The sequence below is a fragment of the Conger conger genome, chromosome 3, assembly GCF_963514075.1.
Source record: "Conger conger chromosome 3, fConCon1.1, whole genome shotgun sequence".
Taxonomy (NCBI): domain Eukaryota; kingdom Metazoa; phylum Chordata; class Actinopteri; order Anguilliformes; family Congridae; genus Conger; species Conger conger.
In genome coordinates, this window is record NC_083762.1 from 32,579,656 (window position 1) to 32,602,936 (window position 23,281).

Here is a 23,281-nt window from a genome sequence, read left to right on the forward strand (position 1 = left end):
TGTCTTATGATCTGCTACACTATGGAAAATAGCTTGCATTCGCAGGAAACTGATTAGGATGCCAGTGCCGGACTTTGCAAAAGCAGGAGGACCGGTTTGCCCAATTTACATTAATTGATTGCAAGAGTATGGAAGAAGCAGGAACAGTTCCTTGCAATTCCCATCACTTGAATAAACTGTATATAGCTGTTCTGAAATAGATTTAGTAATATAAATCTTCAATAGTTTAATAGTTGGAATTTTAGCACACACCTTTCATAACTGTAATGCAAATATAATCACCAGAAGTTATCTTTCAATGTTTCAATTTCTTTTTTCTGTAACACGACAAAGTATAAGGCTGTATGAAGGCTCAGACATTTCTGGTGTTTTAACATGCAGTGAATACTACGATAACTTCCTATCAGGTAGTCAATGAACTGCTGGCATGGACCCTGATATGACAAAGCAATCCTTCAACTCCTGGTCCTAGTTTAAATTGTAGACATTACGTTTTTTAATCCTGCTAGGTTGTACAATTTGGAGCCAGAGAGTTAGTTGGACGTAACACAGATGTTTCATGGATGGAATGACACATCAGTCAAAATGACAAATGACAAAATACTCTGAGCAACCTCCCGATGCACCGCCAAAGTTTCCAAAAAAGTTACTCCCCAAAAGTATAAAAATGTCTGAGGTTCTGTGCATGGGAAGCAGCACCTGACAGTGTGGAAACATTGCTGTCAATAATCGTCTGTGCTTAATTAGTGGTGATTTAGATTACTGAGAAAGGGGCCATTGTGATAATTGACTGACTGACAAGAAGGCTCTACCTCAACCAATAAAGATACAGTGCAATGAAAAAGTAATTGCCCCCTTCCTGATTTTCTTCCTGATGATACAGTACCTACACCGCACCAATAGTTCAGAATTTCAACTGGATTTCATATACTGCAACTGTAATTAAATATATAAAATGCAATGTACAAAATTGTATGAAAAAGTTTCTTAAAGACACAATGATAGATAAGAAGTTCGTTTTTGAGAGGTTTTATGATATTTTAGACACCACCTCACATATCCCACAAAATATTCTATAAAAACATCAACCTTCTGTAAATGTACATTTTTTCAGTTATGAGGAAATGTTTTTATTAAAAAGAAAACGTGACCAGAGATCTTCTCACAGATATAAACAACATGGTGGTTGCCTCACTTTTATTATTTCAATATTTTACAAAATCCAAAAATGTTTTCCATCTATTATAAAACTTTGGAGAAATACATTGATAAACAATTTTAAGCTAATGTAACTTTTTGAGCCAGAAGAAAACAGAGAAGCATGAAATCTGGCTCTAGATTATCTAGAGAACACCATTACATGTATTATTCATATTTGGATAAAATACTGTTTGATGGACATTTGATCACATATTCAAACCAGTGGATTAGTGAGTGGATTAGTGCAAAACACAGAAAAGACATCCCAACCTCGTTATAATGATGATCTTCCAATATACTTCTAGAGCCAATGAAAACTATATATATTTTTTAACTATATTACTGAAGAACTATGAGAGAAAATACTGTCCAAAATACAAATTGTGTAGTGCATTGAAATGTGTTTACTTACAGTGCAGAATAGGGGCTCAAGAGCTTTAGCCAGACAGTTAAAACCAGGGCTTTATTACAGGCACCAATATCTGTGGAGCAGAATGTGGCAGGAAAGAGGACAATCCACCCGTGAAACAACTGATCAGAAGAGAAAAATCAGAAACATGCAGCTTAACACTGGAACGTCGAGACCTACACAAACAGTTAAATTACATCTAATTAAGTTAATTAGAAAATAAATATAATAAAATTCAATACATTTAAATAAAAAGAACTCTATTAAACTCTATTAATGTTAATAATTAACATCTTTGCAAAACATGAGTCATCTCACTGGTACTTCAGGGTAAAATAAAAGTTAAATAACAAATAAAATCAACAAAACAATAAATATAACACTGATTTAAAATCTGTCCAAAATCCTTAACACTCAAAGCAAGTTAGATCATATTATAAAGAACAAAGAAGTCAACTTGTGTGAATTTGTACTGCTCTTCAATGAATACCAGTTGTTTGAATCCTCTTCAAATGATTTTTTGCAATAGAAAAAAAGCAAAAGCAATTCCTTTCACTTTCAAAGCTGCACTATTGCTTGATATCAATGTCGAAACTCTTGGGCCAGATCGTGTCATAGGCCCATAGAGAAATGTCCATTTCAATGTCTTTTTTATTGGTGGGGGTGGGGCAGACTGGGGGCAGGCTCGTGCAACTCTTCTCAGTATCTGCGGCGTTTGCTGTTGGGCCCATCAAAGTTACCACCCCCAGGGCTGGCCCGCCCAAAACCCCCTGGGCCACTAGCCCCATCTCCCATGGGGCCTGGACCTACCACCCCCAGGGAGGGTTGCTGCGGGGGCTCCGGTCCTGGTCGACCCCCCATGGGGGAGCCCAGGGAGGGGGGTCCAGAGCCATGGGAAAACCGGTCCACACGCTACAGCAGAGAGGGTTTAAGCATTTCAGAATCCAGACCATCCGTGACCGCAAACACATGGTCCAGTCCAGGCCATGATCATGAATGCGTGATCCAGTCAATCCACGGATGGACAAAAATAGCAAAAAATTCCAAAATGTTTGCCATCGTAGGACATGCCAAAACCAAGCCGTAGGGGAAGGACCAGGGGGCAAGGCAGAGCAGGCCAGGAGGAAACAAACAAAATAATTCCAGAAAGAAATGGAAGAGAAGGAAACACTTCATCAGGTTCACTGGTTCAAAGGCCTGGTCACCATCCCCTCCCAAGGTTGTGTGTTCGATCCCAGGGGACTACTTATACTTAAAAAATGTATGCATTCATATAGTTTATGTCACTTTAAATGGTCTGCAAAGAAGAATATGGCTTTTCCGATCCTCATGAAAACCTGACAACCATGGGGTTTATGAGTTAACACAGGATAGCATCACAATATATCGACAACTACCCTTAAACCGCCAATGGGGTTTAAGCCCAAGAGAAAGATAAAGAGAACAGGTAGGGAGTGAACTCAACTCAAAAAGGAAGTCCTTTGACTTATTTTTTGCGCCGTCGTGTTTCTTCAAGATTTTGCCATGTTTCAGACAAGACATTAAGAATCAGGCTTGTGTGAAAGTCTCAATCTGTTCCCAGTTGCCTAATATGCAAACACCATCACAACAGCAAGGCATGAGCGTTTATAAAAGCCAGTCAATAAGTCTGTACTGCCCGGAACAGACACCAAGTGTGAACGAAGCTTTACTGAATGCAGGCTCACAGACCTTGGACAGCCACATAATCTGCTGTTTTTTCTTGTATTATTTCATTGATCAATGAAAACAGTTAATCAGACACTTAAGTTAACTCATCTTGAGGTTCTTGGGCCTGAACCTATTGCTAAACTTGGGCCGAAAACAGAAACTAGTCAACCCTGTAGCCATCCAAGACCAGCATTGGACACCCCTTCTACAGAATAACCCTGATGGTCAACTCCATTTGGTCTCAAGTTTTGCATCATTCCGATGTTGAAGTTGAAATATTATTAGTGCAACATGCTTCAAAAACAAATACAGTACATCACAAGAACACAGTGAGTGAGGGAAGGTGAGGGAATGCTTCAAAAACAAATACAGTACATCACAAGAACACAGTGGGTGAGGGAAGGTGAGGGAATGCTTCAAAAACAAATATAGTACATTACAAAAACACAGTGGGTGAGGGAAGGTGAGGGAATGCTTCAAAAACAAATATAGTACATTACAAAAACACAGTGGGTGAGGGAAGGTGAGGGAATGCTTCAAAAACAAATAGAGTACATCACAAGAACACAGTGGGTGAGGGAAGGAGGGATGTCAAGCTTTAGAAGCATTCACCCTCCTCATGATGAGGGTTAGAGCATGAGAACAGGGGACAGGAGCGGAGAGGACGACACGTGATGCATGCGTTACCATGGCGCCAGTATCCGGGGGCATCATCGGGGTTCCCATGTTGGCCCCTCCCTCAGCTGCCAGGACTCCTCCCCGGCCGGCCATGCTCATCTGGGGAGGGCCCTGGTTAGCATTAGCAGGGGTGGGGTTATATGCGTCTGTACAAAAACAACATAGGCAGAGGGGGTGAGGAGGGGAAAATAGCTTCCTTTACCGTAGCACTGTTTTTGTCTGAAGTCTAGAACATCAGAGGGCTGCAGGGTCTGTTGGTTCTTGTTTTTAACCCTATGAATGCTACCTCCTTGTGGTTGAGTTGTCAAACCGCAAAATGGCAATGCCAGATTGTTTAAAAAAAAAGCTCTGCAAGCGAGGAAGGCAGTTTAGATGTGTAAACTTCAGCCTCCCCCTCACCATGCTCACGGTTTACAACCTGCCACAGACTCAGACAACAAAAGGCATATTCTAACAATCTTTGATACCATTCCTCCACATCAAGAAAACACGTTCCAATATAAGAACAAAAACATACAACTCAGAAGTTGCATGAGTAAACACATTGTTTTTTTTCCCTAGCTCACTTTTATTCCACGTTCCACATATTTCCGGTTTGGTCGAAATACAAATGATTTGATAAAGATATATTTATGGAACCAAATATCCAAATGGGATACAGGGCTTTCTGACTAATTTCGTAATCCGTTCAGCCATTTTTGAGAAAACTATCTATTTGCTGGTTCTATACCTAAGCGAATGTCATCTTGAACTGTTTCTTGTTGTTGCATAAATGCATTGGTAGGTCATTTCAGTAACAAACTAATGTAAAATACGGTATGCTTCTTGTACAGGGTTTCCTACCCTTTCCAACAAGGTATAATGTGTCATATTCTGGTGAGGGACAGTTTAGGACAGTTAGCATAGCAGAATGAATATACAGACGTGCGTAAACATTCAATTAGCATTAGCAGATCTTTGACTGACATAAATCTGCACAGATTACACTAAACGTTCACCACAGGTATGGGCTATATTTCTGTATAACTGCATTTCAACTTATCCTGGGGGTATATATCTGGCTGTTATGCATACATCCCTGTGTGATACAAGGACAATATCAAAGGACAGTTTCTTTTTGCACGTGTGGGTTGAAGCTTAGTGGTACAGCAGACATATATTATACACATATTCTGTTCAGATATTGTACTTTTACAAACAGTTTTATGTTTGTTTGCTTCCTAAAATGCAACCCCACGTCCATGTCATATGAGGTGATAACAGACTTGCTGTAACTTGCTATAGATCAACCTGTAATTGTACTGGCTAACGAGGCTAACGTGGCTCTGGTTAACCTAATTTAGAAATAAAGTTAGATTTTAAATGTAGGTTGGTTAGAAAGCATGAGGGTGAATAATCCTTTTTGGATAACTTTTTGGACACTTTGGGCATGCTTTATAAAAAACATACAAATACACGTGAATAAAACACACACGAAGGTACATTTTCTTTACATTTTGTATCCAAAAATCTGTTTGAATAGAAAAGTAAGCTTTTCCAATCATTCATATGTCTGGACTAAAAGATATGGAGAGGTTTTGCATTTGTAGATATTTGGGGATACTTGAGGATATTGGGGTGCAGTTTTGGGAAAATATGTGGAATTTGAATGCTAGTCAATAACGAAAATTGACATCAAGTTTGTGTACAAATAAAAGGTAGTTCTGGTTGGTCCTTGATATTCAGGGCAAACCCTAAGGCGTTTTGTAATTTTTTGTATTTTAATGTATCTTTTAATGTATCTTCACTGCATGTACATGCTCTGACATGAATTTGTTCTGTCTCAAATATCTGAATGGTACAAGCCTCTTTTTTAATTTAAGCATTCAACAATGTATGTCCAGTAAATAGTTTTTATAAGACACTTTTATAGGACTAGTACAAAATCAATTGCTTTAGTTACTCATTTAAGTTCAAACCCACCAGTCACAGGGTATAAATCCTTCTGATGACATCATCAAACAAAGCACCCCCCCCCCCCCCCCCCACACTAAAAAATAGTACACTCTACTGATGAATCACATTGGTACTAGAACACCACAATTCCTTGGACCCTTGAGAGGGCTGAAAGGTCAACCTTCTTCTGTTTGGTGGAACCCAGCTAAAACCATATAGAGTGAGATCTTTGCAGCCATATCCTTTTATTTTAAAGATTTAAACTCAAGGGATCAGGGAATTATTTTCGCTCTCTGACCAATGTCTACTGTGAAGTGCTATTTCACCATCTCATTATAAAATTAATACTCAGGACTGACTGATCAATTGACTGATAGTCTGGGACCTTATGTTAGAAGATTATGCAACAAATGGTTTAAACAGGCATGTGATAGAGAAAAAGCATATTTAAAGTGACCTCGTAGGAGAATGATAAAAAACTACCTGTTAGGGACTGTTAATAAAACCGCTTTGTATTGTTCTACATTGTGATTCTGCTTTCTCAAATTGGTGCCACGAGACACCAACATGTCTCCCAGGGATTTCATGGCAAAGAAGCTCCCTTCATTTTGCCTGACGGTCTTCCATCCAAGTACTCACAAAGCCAGCACAACCCAGGTTAGCTTCAGCAGTGTGAACAGCAGTGGGCCTGGTTAGTATTATGACCGTACCTGCCATGTTTACCGGTCCACGTGGCCCTACATCTCCAATCCTTGCATCCTGGTCTCTCTGAAAGGGAAAAACAGGTATAGCAAAGGTCAGCTGGAGGAGAACAAGGTTGGCGTATTCTTAGTTACTATGCATCCACAGGTGCAGGTCTGACCAGTGGCCACAATAGAGCGATTAAACCAACGGAAATGCTGGCTTACCCCATTTCATTCCCCGGTGAGGCTGAGCCAATTGTTGCCTCGCCAATGTGGACCACCGGCCATAGCCAGCAATGATGCGACCGAGACTCAAACACAGGGCTGACACTTTACTTTCATCCTATGGTATATCCACCTTGAAGGGAGGCAGTAGTAACGCCTGCAACCCGAATACTCCTCACTGCACACTGACCTAGATTCAGTGGAATGTCTGAAAGTGCTAATCCTGCTGGACAAGCAGACACGGTAAGCAAAACAAATCCATTCAAATTACAGGCAAAATGCATATTAATGATATGCACTGTAGGCGTGTCTGCAGTTAGTGTAGAGGCAGATACAAGTGTGTTTGTAGTTAGCGTAGAGGCAGGTAGAGGCAGGCATAGGTGTGTCTGTAGAGTTAGTGGAGAGGCAGGTAGAGGTGGGTACACGTGTGTCTGTAGTTAGTGTAGAGGCTGGTAGAGGCAGATACAGGTGAGTCTGTAGTTAGTGTAGAGGCAGGTAGAGGCAGATACAGGTGAGTCTGTAGTTAGTGTAGAGGCAGGTAGAGGCAGGCACAGGTGTGTCTGTAGAGTTAGTGTAGAGGCAGGTAGAGGTGGGTACAGGTGTGTCTGTAGTTAGTGTAGAGGCAGGTAGAGGTGGGTACAGGTGTGTCTGTAGTTAGTGTAGAGGCAGGTAGAGGTGGGTACAGGTGTGTCTGTAGTTAGTGTAGAGGCAGGTAGAGGTGTGTACAGGTGTGTCTGTAGTTTGTGTAGAAGCAGGTAGAGGTAGGCTGGGTTTGTCTGTAGTTAGAGGTAGGCGCAGGTTGTACTCACACTGTCCATGTAGCTGGGTTTAAACCCATCTGTCTGATGCCTCATTTCCTCCTGCTCACACTGACGCATCATCTCATCCCGCCTGCGCCTCTCCTCCTCATGCCTGATGAAACAGTGCACATGCACACACACACACACACACACAGGAAATACATTAACCGCATACAAATACCTCAACATCAAAGGTGAATAACAGCCAGGTTTCACCATCATTTCACGAATATTTCTCCACATGCTCCTTCTCTGTCGCAGTGTTACATTTCTCCTCTGACACATTTCTCTCCGTATGATATTTTTCCATGTGTACCTCATTTCTATCTGTTTGCGTTTTTGCAGCTCCTGATTCCTCAGATCCTCCAGGTGCCTCAATTCTTCTTGACGTCGCATTAGATCTGTTTCAGAGCAGGAAATGTACTATTAGTCAAATTCACCAATCCCCTTTCATCTTTTACAGTTACACAGTGTGCCAAAACAGCTGCAGCTACCTCAGTAAACTATAGAGTACTGTGTAAAAGTTTTAGGCACATGTAAAAACATTCTGTGAGGTAAAGATGCTTTCAAAAATAATGAGGTGAACAGTCTCTAAATATACACGGTCTAAGACTTTTGCATAGTACTGTACATGCAGAGAATGTATTAAAGCATTCACAGTCAGACGGTCTTGAGCAACACTCAACCAGACATATTGGCCTTGAAAGGCTCCACGTATAATACTCACTGTAAAAAATACGACACAGCCGGTTAAATTCCACTTACGATATATAATATGGTAGAAAAAAAAAGAAGTATATAAGTAAACCGGGTGCATCAATGAGTCCACAAGGTCTGAGAACTGCTGGTTTTGCACCCTCCCTTTACCTGGGAGTCAGGTGAGAAGTCAGTCTTGCCAATCAGTAGCACAAAATACCCGCGAGTAAAGAAAAACAGGGCTGGATTTGTATTCGAGGGCCAGAGTTATTGATCCCTGGTGTAGTGAGTGAAAGGCAGAGCTGCGTATTTCTCTGTAAACCTTGTCTCATCATCATGAGCTGGTGCTCGTGTCGGGCAGCCTCCATCTCGGCCTCCAGCTTCTCTTTGGCCTCTCTGATGTTGCGCTCCACCTGGTCCCGCTGCTGCTTCTCCATCTCCTCCAGGGCCTTCCAGCGGGAGGAGTACTCGAATTCAAAGGTCCCAGGCTGGGCGAAGCGAGGGGGCTTCTCTCTCTCCCTGGAGCCCACAGACTACCAAAGTCAAGCTCAAACATACATACAGATATAGACATGAACACACACTTGTCCATATTCAAACCTGTTATTCTGATCGGTCACATGCAGTACTGGTAGCTCTGCTTTCCCAAGATGCTCAGCTGGTAAAGATTAAGCCCTGTAACTGCAGGTTTCAGCCTCAAACTCATTTATGACAGCAGCTGACTCAGACTTAGACTGTAAAGTCTGATAGACACCTAATGGGAAGGGTGATCACCTATTGCCCATATACCCACCATTTAAAAACAAGTAGGTCATCAGAAACCTAAAATATCTTTCATCACACATAAAACATTTGCCGTGCCAGTTGAAAAGACACACTAAACCTGAAATAACAGCAAGAAATAGCAGACAATTAACTATCTATTTAAGTTGGATGGTGTTTCTTTGGTCACTGCAAAAAAAGGGTTCTGCCAATGACACCAGCAAGATGTCCCAAAGGAGCTCCAGGGGCACTCCATCTGTAGGATGTACAGCACTGACTCAAGCAGCAAAATTACAGATTTCAGATTGGAGATAAATAAGAAAATAAATATTTGAAAGAAGCTTCCCACCGTCCAAGAAACCCAACTTCTGAAATAAACCCATGAGATAATGACATACAGACAATATTAAACAAACGTACTTGTGATAGTGAGCACTTTTTTGTAACAGCTTTTCAGGAAGACCGTCCTCATCGTCAAATTGGTCTGTCGGCTCAACGATAGCAGGACAGGGTGTTCTGGGGAGGAGGGGAAGTGGGGAGGCAGTATATATATATATATATATATATATATATATATATATATATATATATATATATATATATATAAATATATGAGAATAATTGTTACCACTCTATAGATAGATAGATCATTGCATTTCCACATATAGCGCTTTTATAGACACTCATAGTGGGGAGGAGAAACTCGCCTCAACGACCACCTGGGTGATGCACGGCTGCCATTTTGCACCAGAACGCTCACCTCACACTAGCTAAGATGGAGAGGGAGAGAACAATTTTTTTGCCAGGGGAAGATTCAGCGGCAGGTTGAAAGAGCCAGGTTGGAAATTGGGGAACCCCCTACTCTTTTTCGAAGAGAATCATGGGATCTTTAATGACCACAGCAAGTCAGGACCTTGGTTTCTTCTTATCCGAAAGATACCATCTCATAGCACAGGGATCCCATCATTACACACCCACTTAGCTTCAACCATTTGGCAGGAGCAGGGAGCATGCTGGTATGGCCGCTGGCTATAGTTAATTGACCATAGTTGTTCTTCCTGGTCTTTACCTGCAATTTTAACTGGAACTAAAAACAGATTAAAAAGGCTAAAACAGATTAAAAATGTAATCTCAATGCCAGTAAATTGCCAGTAATTGTCTCCACTGTTATTATTTGGCGGTGCTAAATGTAAACTTGTAGACTCATCTTTCTGCATCAACAAAGCTGCTCAGACAAGTATAGTTTTTCCTTCTCAACAATGTTTGGAATGATTTTCTTCTCTGTCCCAGAGCTCCCCAAGTGTCAATGCACTGCCTTGTTTGTGCGTCCATAATTTGCTATTTCGGGAAGAATCGCATCCTGTGGCAGTGTTGTCAAGTTGAGTCTGCAGGCTTGCTTGGGGTCAAAAACACAGATAGCCTCAGGGAATTTGTGTGCTGGTTGAAAGAACCAGTTTATTTTGCAGTGCATCTGGGTTGTAATATGTTGTCTGTTTCTCAGTAACTTCTTTGAATGTTTAGACACACGTCTGTGCTGTGTGTCTGTTGAGTCAGTGTAGCACCAAAGCACCTCTTGGGATTTTTTATTTTTCTGTATGTTGGTATATCATTATGAGATACTGAACTCCTAAAAAATGTAGCTTCATAGTCCATTTTGTTTTGCCAATAGAGCCATTTCAAGTTGCACCTTGTCACTAAAAGATTTCTACCTCAAAGTGGGGGGACTATGTATAAAAGGTATAAAATTCCTACATCAATCACCCGATATGGATGCAAATACCCTCAAATTAAAGGTGACAGTCTGCACTTTGGCCTTATTAACTGTTCATTTCAAATCCAATGTACAGAGCCAAAAAAAGAGGAACTGTACCACACTCAAAATACTTATAGACTACACTGTACATAATTACAGTCAGGTCCATAAATATTGGGACATCGACACAATTCTCATCTTTTGGGCTCTATACACCACCACAATGGATTTGAAATGAAATAGATATAAGATATATAAGATTTAATTTGAGGGTATTTACATCCAAATCAGGTGAACGGTGTAGGAATTACAACAGTTTCTATATGTGCCTCCCACTTTTCAAGGGACCAAAAGTAATGGGACAATTCGCTGCTCAGCTGTTCCATGGCCAGGTGTGTGTTATTCCCTCATTATCTAATTTACAAGGAGCAGATAAAAGGTCTAGAGTTACTTTCAAGTGTGCTATTTGCATTTGGAATATGTTGCTGTCAACTCTCAATATGAGATCCAAAGAGCTGTCACTATCAGTGAAGCAAGCCATCATTAGGCTAAAAAATCAAAATAAACCCATCAGAGAGATAGCAAAAACATTAGGTGTGGCCAAATCAACTGTTTGGAACATTCTTAAAAACAAAGAACGCACCGGTGAGCTCAGCAACACCAAAAGACCCGGAAGACTACGGAAAACAACTGTGGTGGTGAAGAATTATTTCCCTGGTGAAGAAAAACCCCTTCACAGCAGTTGGCCAGATCAAGAACACTCTCCAGGAGGTAGGTGTATGTGTGTCAAAGTCAACAATCAAGAGAAGTCTTCACCAGAGTGAATACAGAGGGTTCACCACAAGATGTAAACCATTGGTGAGCCTCAAAAACAGGAAGACCAGATTAGAGTTTGCCAAACAACATCTAAAAAAGCCTTTACAGTTCTGGAACAACATCCTATGGACAGATGAGACAAAGATCAACTTGTACCAGAATGATGGGAAGAGAAGAGTATGGAGAAGGAAAGGAACTGCTCTTGATCCCAAACATACCACCTCATCAGTGAAGCATGGTGGTGGTAGTGTCATGGCCTGGGCATGTATGGCTGCCAATGAAACTGGTTCCCTTGTATTTATTGATGATGTGACTGCTGACAAAAGCAGCAGGATGAATTCTGAAGTGTTTCGGGCAATATTATCTGCTCATATTCAGCCAAATGCTTCAGAACTCATTGGACGGCGCTTCACAGTGCAGACGGACAATGACCCGAAGCATACTGCGAAAGCAACCAAAGAGTTTTTTATGGCAAAAAAGTGGAATGTTATGCAATGGCCAAGTCAATCACCTGATCTGAATCCGATTGAACATGCATTTCACTTGCTGAAGACAACACTGAAGGGAAAATGCCCCAAGAACAAGCAGGAACTGAAGACAGTTGCAGTAGAGGCCTGGCAGAGAATCACCAGGGATGAAATCCAGCGTCTGGTGATGTCTATGCGTTCCAGACTTCAGGCTGTAATTGACTGCAAAGGATTTGCAACCAAGTATTAAAAAGTGAAAGTTTGATTTATGATTGTTAGTTTGTCCCATTACTTTTGGTCCCTTAAAAAGTGGGAGGCACATATACAAACTGTTGTAATTCCTACACCATTCACCTGATTTGGATGTAAATACCCTCAAATTAAAGCTGAAAGTCTGCAGTTAAAGCACATCTTGTTCGTTTCATTTCAAATCCATTGTGGTGGTGTATAGAGCCCAAAAGATGAGAATTGTGTCGATGTCCCAATATTTATGGACCTGACTGTATGTTTATGTGAACATGGCTTCACATAATACTTTACTACCACTCCTTTTACAGGCCAAAGCCAAGGCATGGGCAGGGCCAAGTTTGGTGGTTAGGACTCCAGGACTCTTCAGTCATTCCGTAAAATGAGAGTTAAATGACATCGTGGGAAGAGATGCTTACGTGGTCAGTAAGAAGGCCCCATCTGTGCAGCGGTCCAGTGCTTTGCGAGCTGCCGGTTTGGAGGCGAATTCGACAAAGCCCTTGCCGGTGGGTCTGCCCCTGTCGTCCACCTCCACAATTGCCCGCTCCACCGTCCCAAACTGGGAAAAGGCCTGTTCCAGTAGCTCGTTTGACACCACCGGGGATAGATTCCGTACGGTGAGAGCCGCGCCGTGCGTGGCAAACCGAACCCGGATTGGCCGATTCCTCATCAGTGTCCCGTCCAATTCGGCCTTAGCGATCTCTGCCAGCGTTCTGGTTTCCTAGAGACAAAAATTAATGCCAGTGGCATTATGTCCTTGTCATGATACTCAAGTCTGGAGTGCTAATAATGCCACTTAAACTCTTCTGCATAGGCTACATGAATCTGGTTCAGCTAACCTTGCAAAAATGCAAATGCTCAGTGTACATAAACTCTGATGCAGTGCCTTTGTGTGATTTACAAAACTTTTTAAAATCATACGCACATATTTAGGAATCAAGCATGCGCACACTTTTGTAACTGGTAGAATTCCTACAATAAAATTTAGGATGACATCCACGCACAATTTTATGCAAGATGCTCCTGGGCTTCACCCTGGAAAATGTAGCCTATATAATTGACAAAAGACTAATCTTGCAGACTTTGCAGACCTTCCGGACACTGTCCAGAGTTTTGCTTTCCAAGTAAAGTCCTGTGTGCTTTGACAAAATGACAACATTAAAGTTCCTTAACTTGTGTAGCCCTACTTTTCCCTCGACCTTGACACAATCACACAATTAAGTGCTCAGTGATATGATTTGCATACACCATAACTGCGGTATAGCCAACCTATAGCTAATCCATTTATTTAGTCGCCGAATTTCCGTTTAATTTGGCCAGAGTAACACTACCAAAGGCAGAGAACTATGATTTAGCCAACTGGATAATTTTGTGACGCTTGTATTTGCTCGCCAGCTAGCATAAGGAACGTCAAACGTGCACTCACAGGTTAGCAAAATAGCTGCATCCAGTGCATCCTAAAATGTGTGCGCATGCACATGGCATACACTCTGCTAACCAATTAGGTAAACAAGTCTTATTCTACTACGCGCGGTTAGCTGTATGTGCATTGCTGTGTCGAGTCTAATGCTGTCAGTATGTAAAAGAAAACAATCATACCAGCCGAATGAATCCGAATCCCCGGTCCCGGTTAATGAACACCTCGCTGGCTTCTCCATATTTCGCAAAAAGCTTCCTAAAATCCTCTTCTGTCAAGTCTGTGGGCAGGTTACCCACGAACAACCTGCACCGCTGGGTAAACGTCTTCTCCCCGGGTCTTCTGAAGCTTTTCAAATCCAGGATCATCTCTAGTGGCTCATTGACACCAGTTTCAGGTTCTGGTGTTGATCCCTCCATTTCTGCCCCCTGTTCAGCTGTTGGTGACGCCAAATTGCGCTGTGCGTTTAGGGGTCTTGGCGAAGGAGCATTGTTTTGAATATTAACCGGTGTAAGATTGCTGTTTGCCATTCCACTCGTATTCGGTAACGTATAAATTGTCCTCCTTTAATCCAAGTAATAGCAATAAATGTTTAAAGTTTAGTATAGCTTACAGTGGTACTCTATATGAGCATGGGACGGACTACTCGGCTCTAGAAAATTATATTCTGTAAAGATGGCGTTCGCAGCGCTGCGCAGCTGCGGACGTCATCAGTAGACTACACCGAAGGAATCTTCAACATTCATTTTTTTGCAGATCAGTTTAACCCATTTGCTCCCTCAAAGTTTCTCAGGCATGCAAGTAAATATATAAATTAAATGTTGTTAAGCCATCTCCCTATCCAATACAATTGCCAAATACGTGGCTATTGGTAAAAGTGTCGCAAATCAGACACAATTAGTACCATGGACAGTGCTCGATGCTTTTAAATAAACATTATATTCCAGACAGCAACCCGGAAACACAATTAGGCTCTCTATTTATTGAAAATATGGGGTTTAATTGCATATACCTTACATGAAGTTATAGCATAGCCTGAGAGCGATGAATGGTGACGTCATATTTAGTAAGAGATTTTTTGGGATCATGAAAAGTCCCAGTATAAATCCACATTTTCAAGAGCGCTATCTTTCAGATAGCAGCTCAGTAACATTATGCTATGTGTGCAATGTGTCTATTAGTGTTTTAGTGTCATGAATTCAAATGGGATAACAATTATATGTAGCCTATACATAGTCAGCTTTCTGCAGACATACCGACTTTATTCGGTGGGTTTCTAGTTCAATCAGCATGCGGTGCTCATTTTCTAAATGAAGTCTGGATCTCTGGATGTGCTTACTGGCTCGCATCAAGATTAGCAAGCGACGCATTCGATTCCCAGTGTCTGAACGCCCTTTGTCCAACTCGATCTAATCCTACCTTTGTGTGTGTGTGTGCGCGCGCGCGGGCGGGCGCGCGTATGGGCGTAAGGATTAATAGCCTATAGCCTACAAACAAAACGCGCAAAACAAACGAAAAGCAGGCTGTGTAGCGGAAGATACACAACTAACTCACTAAGTATTAGATTTAAATACAGGAATTCAAATACTAGTTATAATAAGTGCGTATGGCATGAGGAGCCTCAGTGCGTAGGCTACCATAACCCAAGCAAGGTATCGAGTTACAAAACACATAGCCTACATTGCGACAACAGTAGCTTTTTATGAATTGCAAATATTCCATTGAGTTATTACTATTATTATTATTATTATTATTATTATTATTATTATTATTATTATTATTATTATGTAATCTGCGACGCAGCACGCATACACGCAGTGCAGTTTTACAAGAAACCAGAGGCACATTTTATAGGAGAGTGGTTGTGGCCATTTGTTACGATTTTATCCATTAAAATAAAGCGATTGACTGCAACGAAAAGTGTTCAAAACCCCCTATCTGTTAATCGCAGTAGGACATAAGTGAGTCTAAATCGGTATCAATAACTAACACGGGAGTGCAGGTATCTCGTTCATATCAACCTTGGTCTATGTTTTCGGGGTTGACCACGAAAACGCGTAAAGAAGACCATGTTGACGAGATCCAATAAGGAACCAAATATGGTGACCACAACTGTAAACCACACCCTGCTCGTGATGAGTCCATTGCATAAAAACATGGTGTTAATTTGAACACCCGTAAACATATCACATAGCAGTCTATGACGAATGAGCATGGTACACAAACAGCCAACATGATACTCCTAAACTCAATTGTAAATAAACCTAACTACTTTGACCGCAGCCTTCGAGTTCGACATGCTGCGCTTGCGTGGTGATGAAAGGCGAGGAAAGGATCTCTTTTGACAGTCACCTCCCATGCGAACGTCGCTACGTCTTAACGCATGCGCTTCAGGATTTATGTCAAGACACAGAAGTGGCGCTATATCGTTCCCAGCTCGACTCGGGTAAGCGATCCAGAGACGTTTTTATCGCAATTTATGGTTAATTGGCAAAAGTTGTAGCAACAATTGAAGGTGTGCGTCCGGTGTACAAGGGCGCCCGCAAGTTTCCAGTTACGTTGTTAAGTCAAATTTAATGGCGATTTAGCAGTTAATTTTACCCCGCCAGAGATTTTCTCCCCCTCTCTGCTGTGGCAGGGTGCAATTGCCTGTGCTATCACGTATTGTTTCGTTCGCCTCTAATGGCGGACGTGAGGCAGTGCCACTAACCGACTCGAGGGGGCAAATAACAGCCCCCTGTCTAAAACAGGAAGTGAAACCAGATGTGCTGTGCGCGTGGACCAAAATGTCTAAGGTAGTTGACATCTATAGGGACATGAAGGTTTACATTCGGTCATTTTTTTTTACATTATTAAACAGAGTGGAGTGCATGTAATATGCTGTGTTGTAGCGCCCCTTGGGGTCAACAAATATATTTTTTGATTGCCCGGGGTAGTCGCTGAGGGGTAACTTCCCAATTAAATGACGCACTGGTATTATGGAAAACGTATAATTCCAAATGAAAACACATTGGGATAGCGAAGAACGTTTGGAAGTCAGGTAATGGAACTACTAAATAGGCTTCTCAATGAATACCTAAGTGTTTTGGATTCATTTTCTGCTGATGAAAGGCGTTTTTGGTAGCTAAATCTCACAGAATCGGTTTTCATCATCTGCAGCGAATAGTCACGAATAACTTGTGATTATTTTTTTCTGTAAAAACAATGGCGCAGTCTCCCTGGTTCGCCGCCCTCCAGTTCGCCGCTAATCCAATGACTGCGTGCGCGGAGGAGGCCAGGGGTGGGAACAGAACTCTCCGGGCTGAAGCACGTTTGCTGTCAGCTTAGAACAGCGAGTTCTCGTTCGAGCACAGACTTTATTTGTGAGGAGCGAACGGTAGCTCCTATTATTTATTTATTTATTTATTTTCTTAGAGACAAAGTTTTGGAGTTTAAAGTTTCCTCGAAAATGTTAGCAAGCCGGCTCTGCTCGCAAGTTCCAGTCAGGTCGACGTCAGTGACCGGTTGTCTTCATACCGGCGGTCTGTGACTCTCCGGATAAAACGGAGATTCTGCTCGTTCGCACGGTCAAGGGCACGGCCCGAGGGAAAGCCTGCATTATGCTAAGAGTGGTAGGCTTACAAAATATTAATTCATAATGTATTCGTTTTTAGCTAAACCTGCTGACAAATGGGTGAAGAAAAGGGGCTTATGTAAGATATTTTGTTTGGTTGTCGAAGGTTGAATGAATTGGGTGAACTTATTGAAGATTGTCCATTGCTGGTAGATATAAGAAAACGGGGCCTCAGTATAGTATTGTCTGCATTTGTGTTTTTGATGTAAAGTATGATTTAAGAAAAGATAGATGGTAACTATTGCATTACATAATGTGATGGGGTAGGTATACTGTAGGCTACAGTAGCAGCACTATGTGCTGCCATCTCTTCTTGTGATGCCTGTTCATCCAGATTCAGTCAGGATGTGGAACAGGGCACATGTGTCCGGCATGGTTTTATCCTGTATACATCTAGAGGAGGGGGTGGGCATTGGACCCAGGTCACATCTTTGGTAATGGTGGTTTGAAAACAGCGTCAGAGCACCCTTGTGCTTCAGGATAGCGTGCAGTAATGGCTGGACGAGTCCTGTATTTCTGCCTGCCTCAGAGGTCCTGCCTTTACTGCTTTACAACACCCCCCCAGGTGTTGTTCCTCCTGAGGTTCTGATGCACTCTGGGTACAGCAGAGCATTCTGGTTCTGGCTCTGTTGTTGTTAACGTTACCGTGCCTTGTTGACGGCCATGGAAACCATCAAGTGGAACGTCATTGCATCCTGAATTGCAGCTGCAGCAGGGCTGGATGCCCTCCTTCCAAAGGAGAGCAGGAGCTGTGTGGTTGGTTGCCATGACTGCATTGCAGACAGATGCTCCATGGTGGCGAGGGTTTGACTGCTTGATACTGGACAGCTGACAGCCACTGGGGGGGGGGGGTCATGGGGGCAGCCATGGTCAACAGGAATGGATTGGCTTTTTTGGCTCTATTGTCACATGCAGTTGGGCCTTTTCATACCAGGCCAAACGTCCTTGTTCCAATGTTCTTGAAAACTGCTACATAAATGTTGTGTTTTTTACATGTCATATATTTTGGGTAATTTATTGAAGTATTTTGGTTTTAGGTTCTGTTAAAATATTTATATCCTATAAAACGTGATGCTGATATATTGCTAAAAATGTAAATGTGTGTGTGTATACGCGTGTAGGTGCGCTCGTGTCTACATGTGTACATGAAAGATGGTGGACCCTATCGGGTGTCTTCCCAGAGAAGGAAAAAAAAACCCCCTTGGTGGTTTGATCACCACGGCAACAAATGAATTGCATCACCGATGGTGAGGCGATGCTAGATTGAGAGAGAGAGAGAGAGAGAGAGAGAGAAAGACAGATGGAGAAGGGGAGTGGTGTGTGGGTGTGGTTGTAGGTGTACAGTCATCCCCAGATGATGCGTGCATGTGCTTTGGTACGTTTGTGATGTTGTATGCTTTAAACCTGCATGTGCGCGTAATGGCAGTAGTGTGCGTTTCACACAATGCACAGGGAAAAAAAATCTAGTGAGTGTGGGGCTGGTGGACCTCACTCGCTGCACAAGTGGAAGACAATTGGTGTGAAATTGGTGGGACTGAGTCTTCCATTTTGGAAATCAGGGATTTGTGATTCGTCTCCCTCCTTGTAATCAGGTCCATTTAAAAGAGCCTGAAATTCTGTCTTTAACAATACATATAACGTGCATCAGAGAAGCCTACATTAGTACCATACTGGTGCAATTATTCAATAGTAACATATAGCCTGTTAATTTCTATGAAAACAAAGAAGAAAATACCGTGTTAGCCTTTATGAAGCAAACTCGTGTTTGAGTTTTGAATTTAGAGTCGTGACACTTGCTGTGGTAAATTTGTCTGGATGGATTGGTTAATCCCTGTACCCATCTCCGCAGCTCAGTGGACAGGCTGTGTTCCTGCTGATTCTGCTCAGGCCTGTGTTTTTAGCTTGCTGGCTTGCGTGATTGTCTCTCTCCATCTCTCACCCATGACTGTGACTGTGGATCTGCAGGAAACCGCTTGCATCCGATAAATGTTTCTTTCTGGTACCTAGTGTTATTGAATGATATTGAATTGAAAGAGAGGCATAGTGTGCCACAAAATGAAGTTATCCTATATTTGAGCATGGTTAGAGGTACTTATATCAACCTACACATAGTTCAGAGGCAACACTGTGAGGCAACATGTGCTGCTGATACTAAGTGAAAATGGCATGTTCAAAGAATATCCTCATTATAGTAATGTAACCTCTTGTATTTGTTATTTTCAATGTATGTGTATGAGCCAAACGCACAAACAAAGCCATACAGTACTTGGTTGTTCTCTAGAGTGATGCTCTCTGCTAAAAAATGGGCAAGTTAAATATTTTTGTTAAACAAATACAATTTTCATTCATTAGCTGAAATCTGTGCCAAACTACTTCTTCCATTAATGTGGAATCTTGGTTTCTATGTGTGCAGTCATGTAAAACAGTGAAGGATTGGTATTTCCCGAAATGGCCAGACAAATACTGATTATTGATATTGAATTCTGAGAATTCCTTGAAATTTGGGTCCAGTGAAAATGTGTTAGATTTTTTTTCACCTCAGTTTGGAATGGCCAATTGTATGTATTCATGGCTGCAACCTTTGTTGTCTCCTCCAACACGAGTCATGCCAGCCACCTTTCCTTATGACACTGTAGTTCCTATGTTGGGCTTGTATAAACAGGATCCAGAGGAAGACCCATAATATGCAGCTCTACAGGCAGACTGATGGGTCCCCAATCAACCAGTGGGGGCACTGGTGTACAACGAAACAATAATTCAGAACAGAGGTTTACTAATGTCAATGAGCCTTAAAGACACAGTCACTAAAACAGCCTGTTCTCTGTAAAGCTCACCAGAGGCACTGGTGATTGGACATTTTAAACTGGATAGAGATTGTAAAATGTTTTCTTATGGATATCAGGACCTAAAATAAAACACTGGAAAGGTTTACAATATGGGACCTTTATTGTCCCAAACTGATTGTTTTCATGTAATCAGTATGACTGAAATTAACAGACAAATGCAAATTGCAGGAACAAATTGCACACAAAATGTATTACATTTACAATGCTACAAATCAACAAATATAATTTATGTCTGTAATGAGGGGAAAAAAACAGTTAGCACTGATAAATCTACCACTTCACAGGGACAACTACCATCTCACTGGACTGTGTAGTAAATCCAAACGTTTGTAAATTACCCTAAAGTAAGCCTCCATCAGACTTGTTTTTAATTTAGCCTAAAGTGGGATTAAGAGTGTGAAACTGCTTTGTCTCAAGTGGGCTATGACTTCTGCTTTCAATGACAGACAGGCTAACGGGCAGAAGGTTTATTTACCTTTTATTTTAGTCTTTTATGACTGAGATCTGTTTATTCTTATTTTTATTAATTATGTATGCCTTTATATTATTAGGTCTGACCCTTGTTTATTAATATTAACTGATTGGTAAACAAAAGCCCCCGGCATTTTTTACATTGCAATGACCTGAGAAGGACAATAAGCAATAATGTATTAATGTAGAAGCTGCTAGTCAAAGTGCTAAGTCAGCAATACTCAAATTTGGCCTTGAGGCCTGTTGTACTTTTGGAAATATAATTTCTTAATGCAATAAGTTGGACAAATGTATGCACCCAGAGTGTAAAAGTTTATTTCATGGTCGGTATGGACCAGGATGATAAAACCCATGTCCTGGAGAGTCTGCAGGGAAATTTAGAACAAAACAGTGAGTCTTTAGCGATCAGTGACTTAAACTAATCATTTGAGTGCTGAAACATACTTAAAACCAGCCGACACTGTTGCCTTCCAGGACTGGAGACTGTTACTCCTGATGAGGACTAAACATAAACATGACACTAAACATCACTAAACCAAACATCACACGAAGCTGGGAAACAAACCACAATATTTTACCAGGTTTTAAAATGTAAAAACTTTTTGCGACGGTGTCTGTGTTGAACGACATGTTTTCTCCCTACAGTGTGCAACGTTTGAAGTTCCTCCCAATTATTTGGACACATTTCTCCATAAGCTGGCAGACATAATGTTTTTGTAGACTTCTGAATTCATCCTGCTGCTACCATCATGAGTTACATCATCGATAAAGATTAGTGAGAGAGCCGTGGTGGCGTAACAGATGCAGGGCACTTGCGGTTGCAGTTTGTTGCAGTTGCACACCGAGGACTGGGGTTCGATTCCCAAATTTGGCTGGCTCTCGTGGAGCAGCATAATTGGCTCGCTGCTCCAGAGGGAGGGACTTGGCAGGGTTAGCGGATCGCTGCGCACCCTGGGCGCCTCAAAATCACGGTCACGAGCATGAGATGAGACGGCTTGAAGAAGCGTGTTGTTCTCGGATCGCCAGGTCCCTTCGGGCCGCCGAGGGACAGGGTGTGGGCGATGTATCCTCCAGGTAATACTAATTGGATTGGATAAGGTACAATTGGCTACCAAATTGGGAGAAAAAGGGAAAAGTCAGAAATAAATAATACATTTAAAAGATGAGTGAGTCCACTCCAGAAGCTTCCTCTACTGTGCTTCACAGATGAGCTTGATGTTTTGGATCATGACACTGTTTGACATGTTTTGGATCTCCACACTTTGGCCTTTCAATCACATTGGTAGAGGGTAATCTTGGTCCCATCAGTCCAATAAACCTTGTTCCAGCACTTTTGTGGCTCATTTCTGTGCTTTTTTTTTTCCAAAATTGTCTTGCCTTCTGATTCTTACTACTGATGAGTGGTTTGCATCTTGTGATATAGCGTCTATATTGCTGCTCTCCAAGTGTTCTTCAAATGGTTGATTACCTTCACCCCTACCCTGTGGAGATTGTTTCTGATATCACTGACTGATGTTTTGGGATTTTTCTTCATAGCTCTCACAATGTTTCAATCTGCTGTTGTTCTCCTTGGTCGATTGTACTATGTACAAACTACTATGTCCGTTCGCACAGGATGTTCAATGCCGCCGATTCTGTTTAAATGAACGTTTTGCTATGTTTTGTCGGGGTTCAACGTGGCCCTGGTAAGGGTTGGGCTGGGCAGGGAAGCTCCACCCACTTTTGATAGGAAAACTGGTCTGTGTAAACAGGAAGCGGTTTTGGCTCCCTTTTTCAGGAAACGCACCGCACAGTGAGGCAGTATTTGCAGGACCACCTACCCTGAAAATATAGGAGAAAAACAGTGCACTTTCTTAAGGGCTGACAGGGATATTAACCTACAGTAGATAGCAGTGGATATCTGTCACCAAACTCAAAGTGCATCACTTTGTTTCCTGAGGGTATACAAGAAGAGAATTGCACCTGATAATGGTGCACTAGGGTATCCACATCTAACTGGCCATCCAACCCACCTCTCTTTTCCCTTAAAGAATGTAGAAGGAACAGTGCAGGTCATTCTGGGTATCAATCCTGTAGTTGTGCGGCCTGCAGTGTAGTGGTTAAGGTCAATGACTGGGACCTGCAAGGTCAGTGGTTTGATCCCCAGTGTAGCCACAATAAGATCTGCACAGCCATGGGCCCAGTTTACTTTTCAAGTCCTGGCCCAGAGGTATTTCACAGCATAAAATACAATAGCAACAACCATAAAACAAACTCTCAGATTTTACAGGTCACCAGAACCAGATATCTTCACAGTCCAGATTATTGGCCTTGGAACAGTTGTCCTGTAAGCCAGTGATGATGATGATGGTGGAACTGAGGGAGCACTGCAGCTGAAAACCTAATCTTTGAAAACAAAACCGAAAGCGAGAATTTGTTTATCAATAAAATCTCAAAATGTTTTTTTTCTTATAATCATTCTTTTCTTTGTCCAAAGCAGCAATTAAGCACTTCTTCATATTTGAGTTGTGTTGATGTGATGGAGAAAAGATGAACATCTGCTTTCTCTATTTGTTTAAGTTTTGAAATAACAGCT

The 23,281-nt window shown here is 41.8% G+C and overlaps 2 protein-coding genes across 4 annotated transcripts in view; one reads left to right on the forward strand and one right to left on the reverse strand.

Annotated features, from left to right (window-relative positions):
* Positions 1-1,159: 1,159 nt before the first annotated feature.
* On the reverse strand, positions 1,160-14,496 carry LOC133124062 (paraspeckle component 1-like). The gene is made up of 9 exons (XM_061234918.1): positions 13,959-14,496; positions 12,779-13,080; positions 9,498-9,593; positions 8,638-8,834; positions 7,936-8,020; positions 7,629-7,731; positions 6,622-6,679; positions 3,986-4,122; positions 1,160-2,521 (listed from the first exon to the last, which is right to left on the reverse strand). The coding sequence occupies exons 1-9, from the start codon at positions 14,304-14,306 to the stop codon at positions 2,309-2,311; spliced, it is 1,539 nt and encodes a 512-aa protein (XP_061090902.1). The 5' UTR covers positions 14,307-14,496; the 3' UTR covers positions 1,160-2,308.
* Positions 14,497-16,114: 1,618 nt separating this feature from the next.
* The window catches only part of LOC133124035 (zinc finger MYM-type protein 2-like), a 32,371-nt gene continuing 25,204 nt past the window's right edge, over positions 16,115-23,281 (forward strand). For 2 of the 3 annotated variants that reach the window (XM_061234858.1, XM_061234860.1), the window contains exon 1: positions 16,115-16,222. The gene's annotated coding sequence lies outside the window, so the exon portion shown is untranslated. Of the gene's footprint in view, positions 16,223-17,159; positions 17,388-23,281 lie in introns of those variants that run through there. The other variant, XM_061234859.1, reaches the window with a different exon arrangement.

Excerpts from the sequence above, each read along its gene's own strand:
- LOC133124062 (XM_061234918.1), bottom strand. The coding sequence starts at position 14,306 with ATGGCAAACAGCAATCTTACACCGGTTAATATTCAAAACAATGCTCCT. Across the intron at positions 9,594-12,778 it reads GGGGCCTTCTTACTGACCAC|AACACCCTGTCCTGCTATCG; the intron begins GTAAGCATCTCT and ends CCTCCTCCCCAG. Across the intron at positions 6,680-7,628 it reads AACCCAGCTACATGGACAGT|AGAGACCAGGATGCAAGGAT; the intron begins GTGAGTACAACC and ends TTTCCCTTTCAG.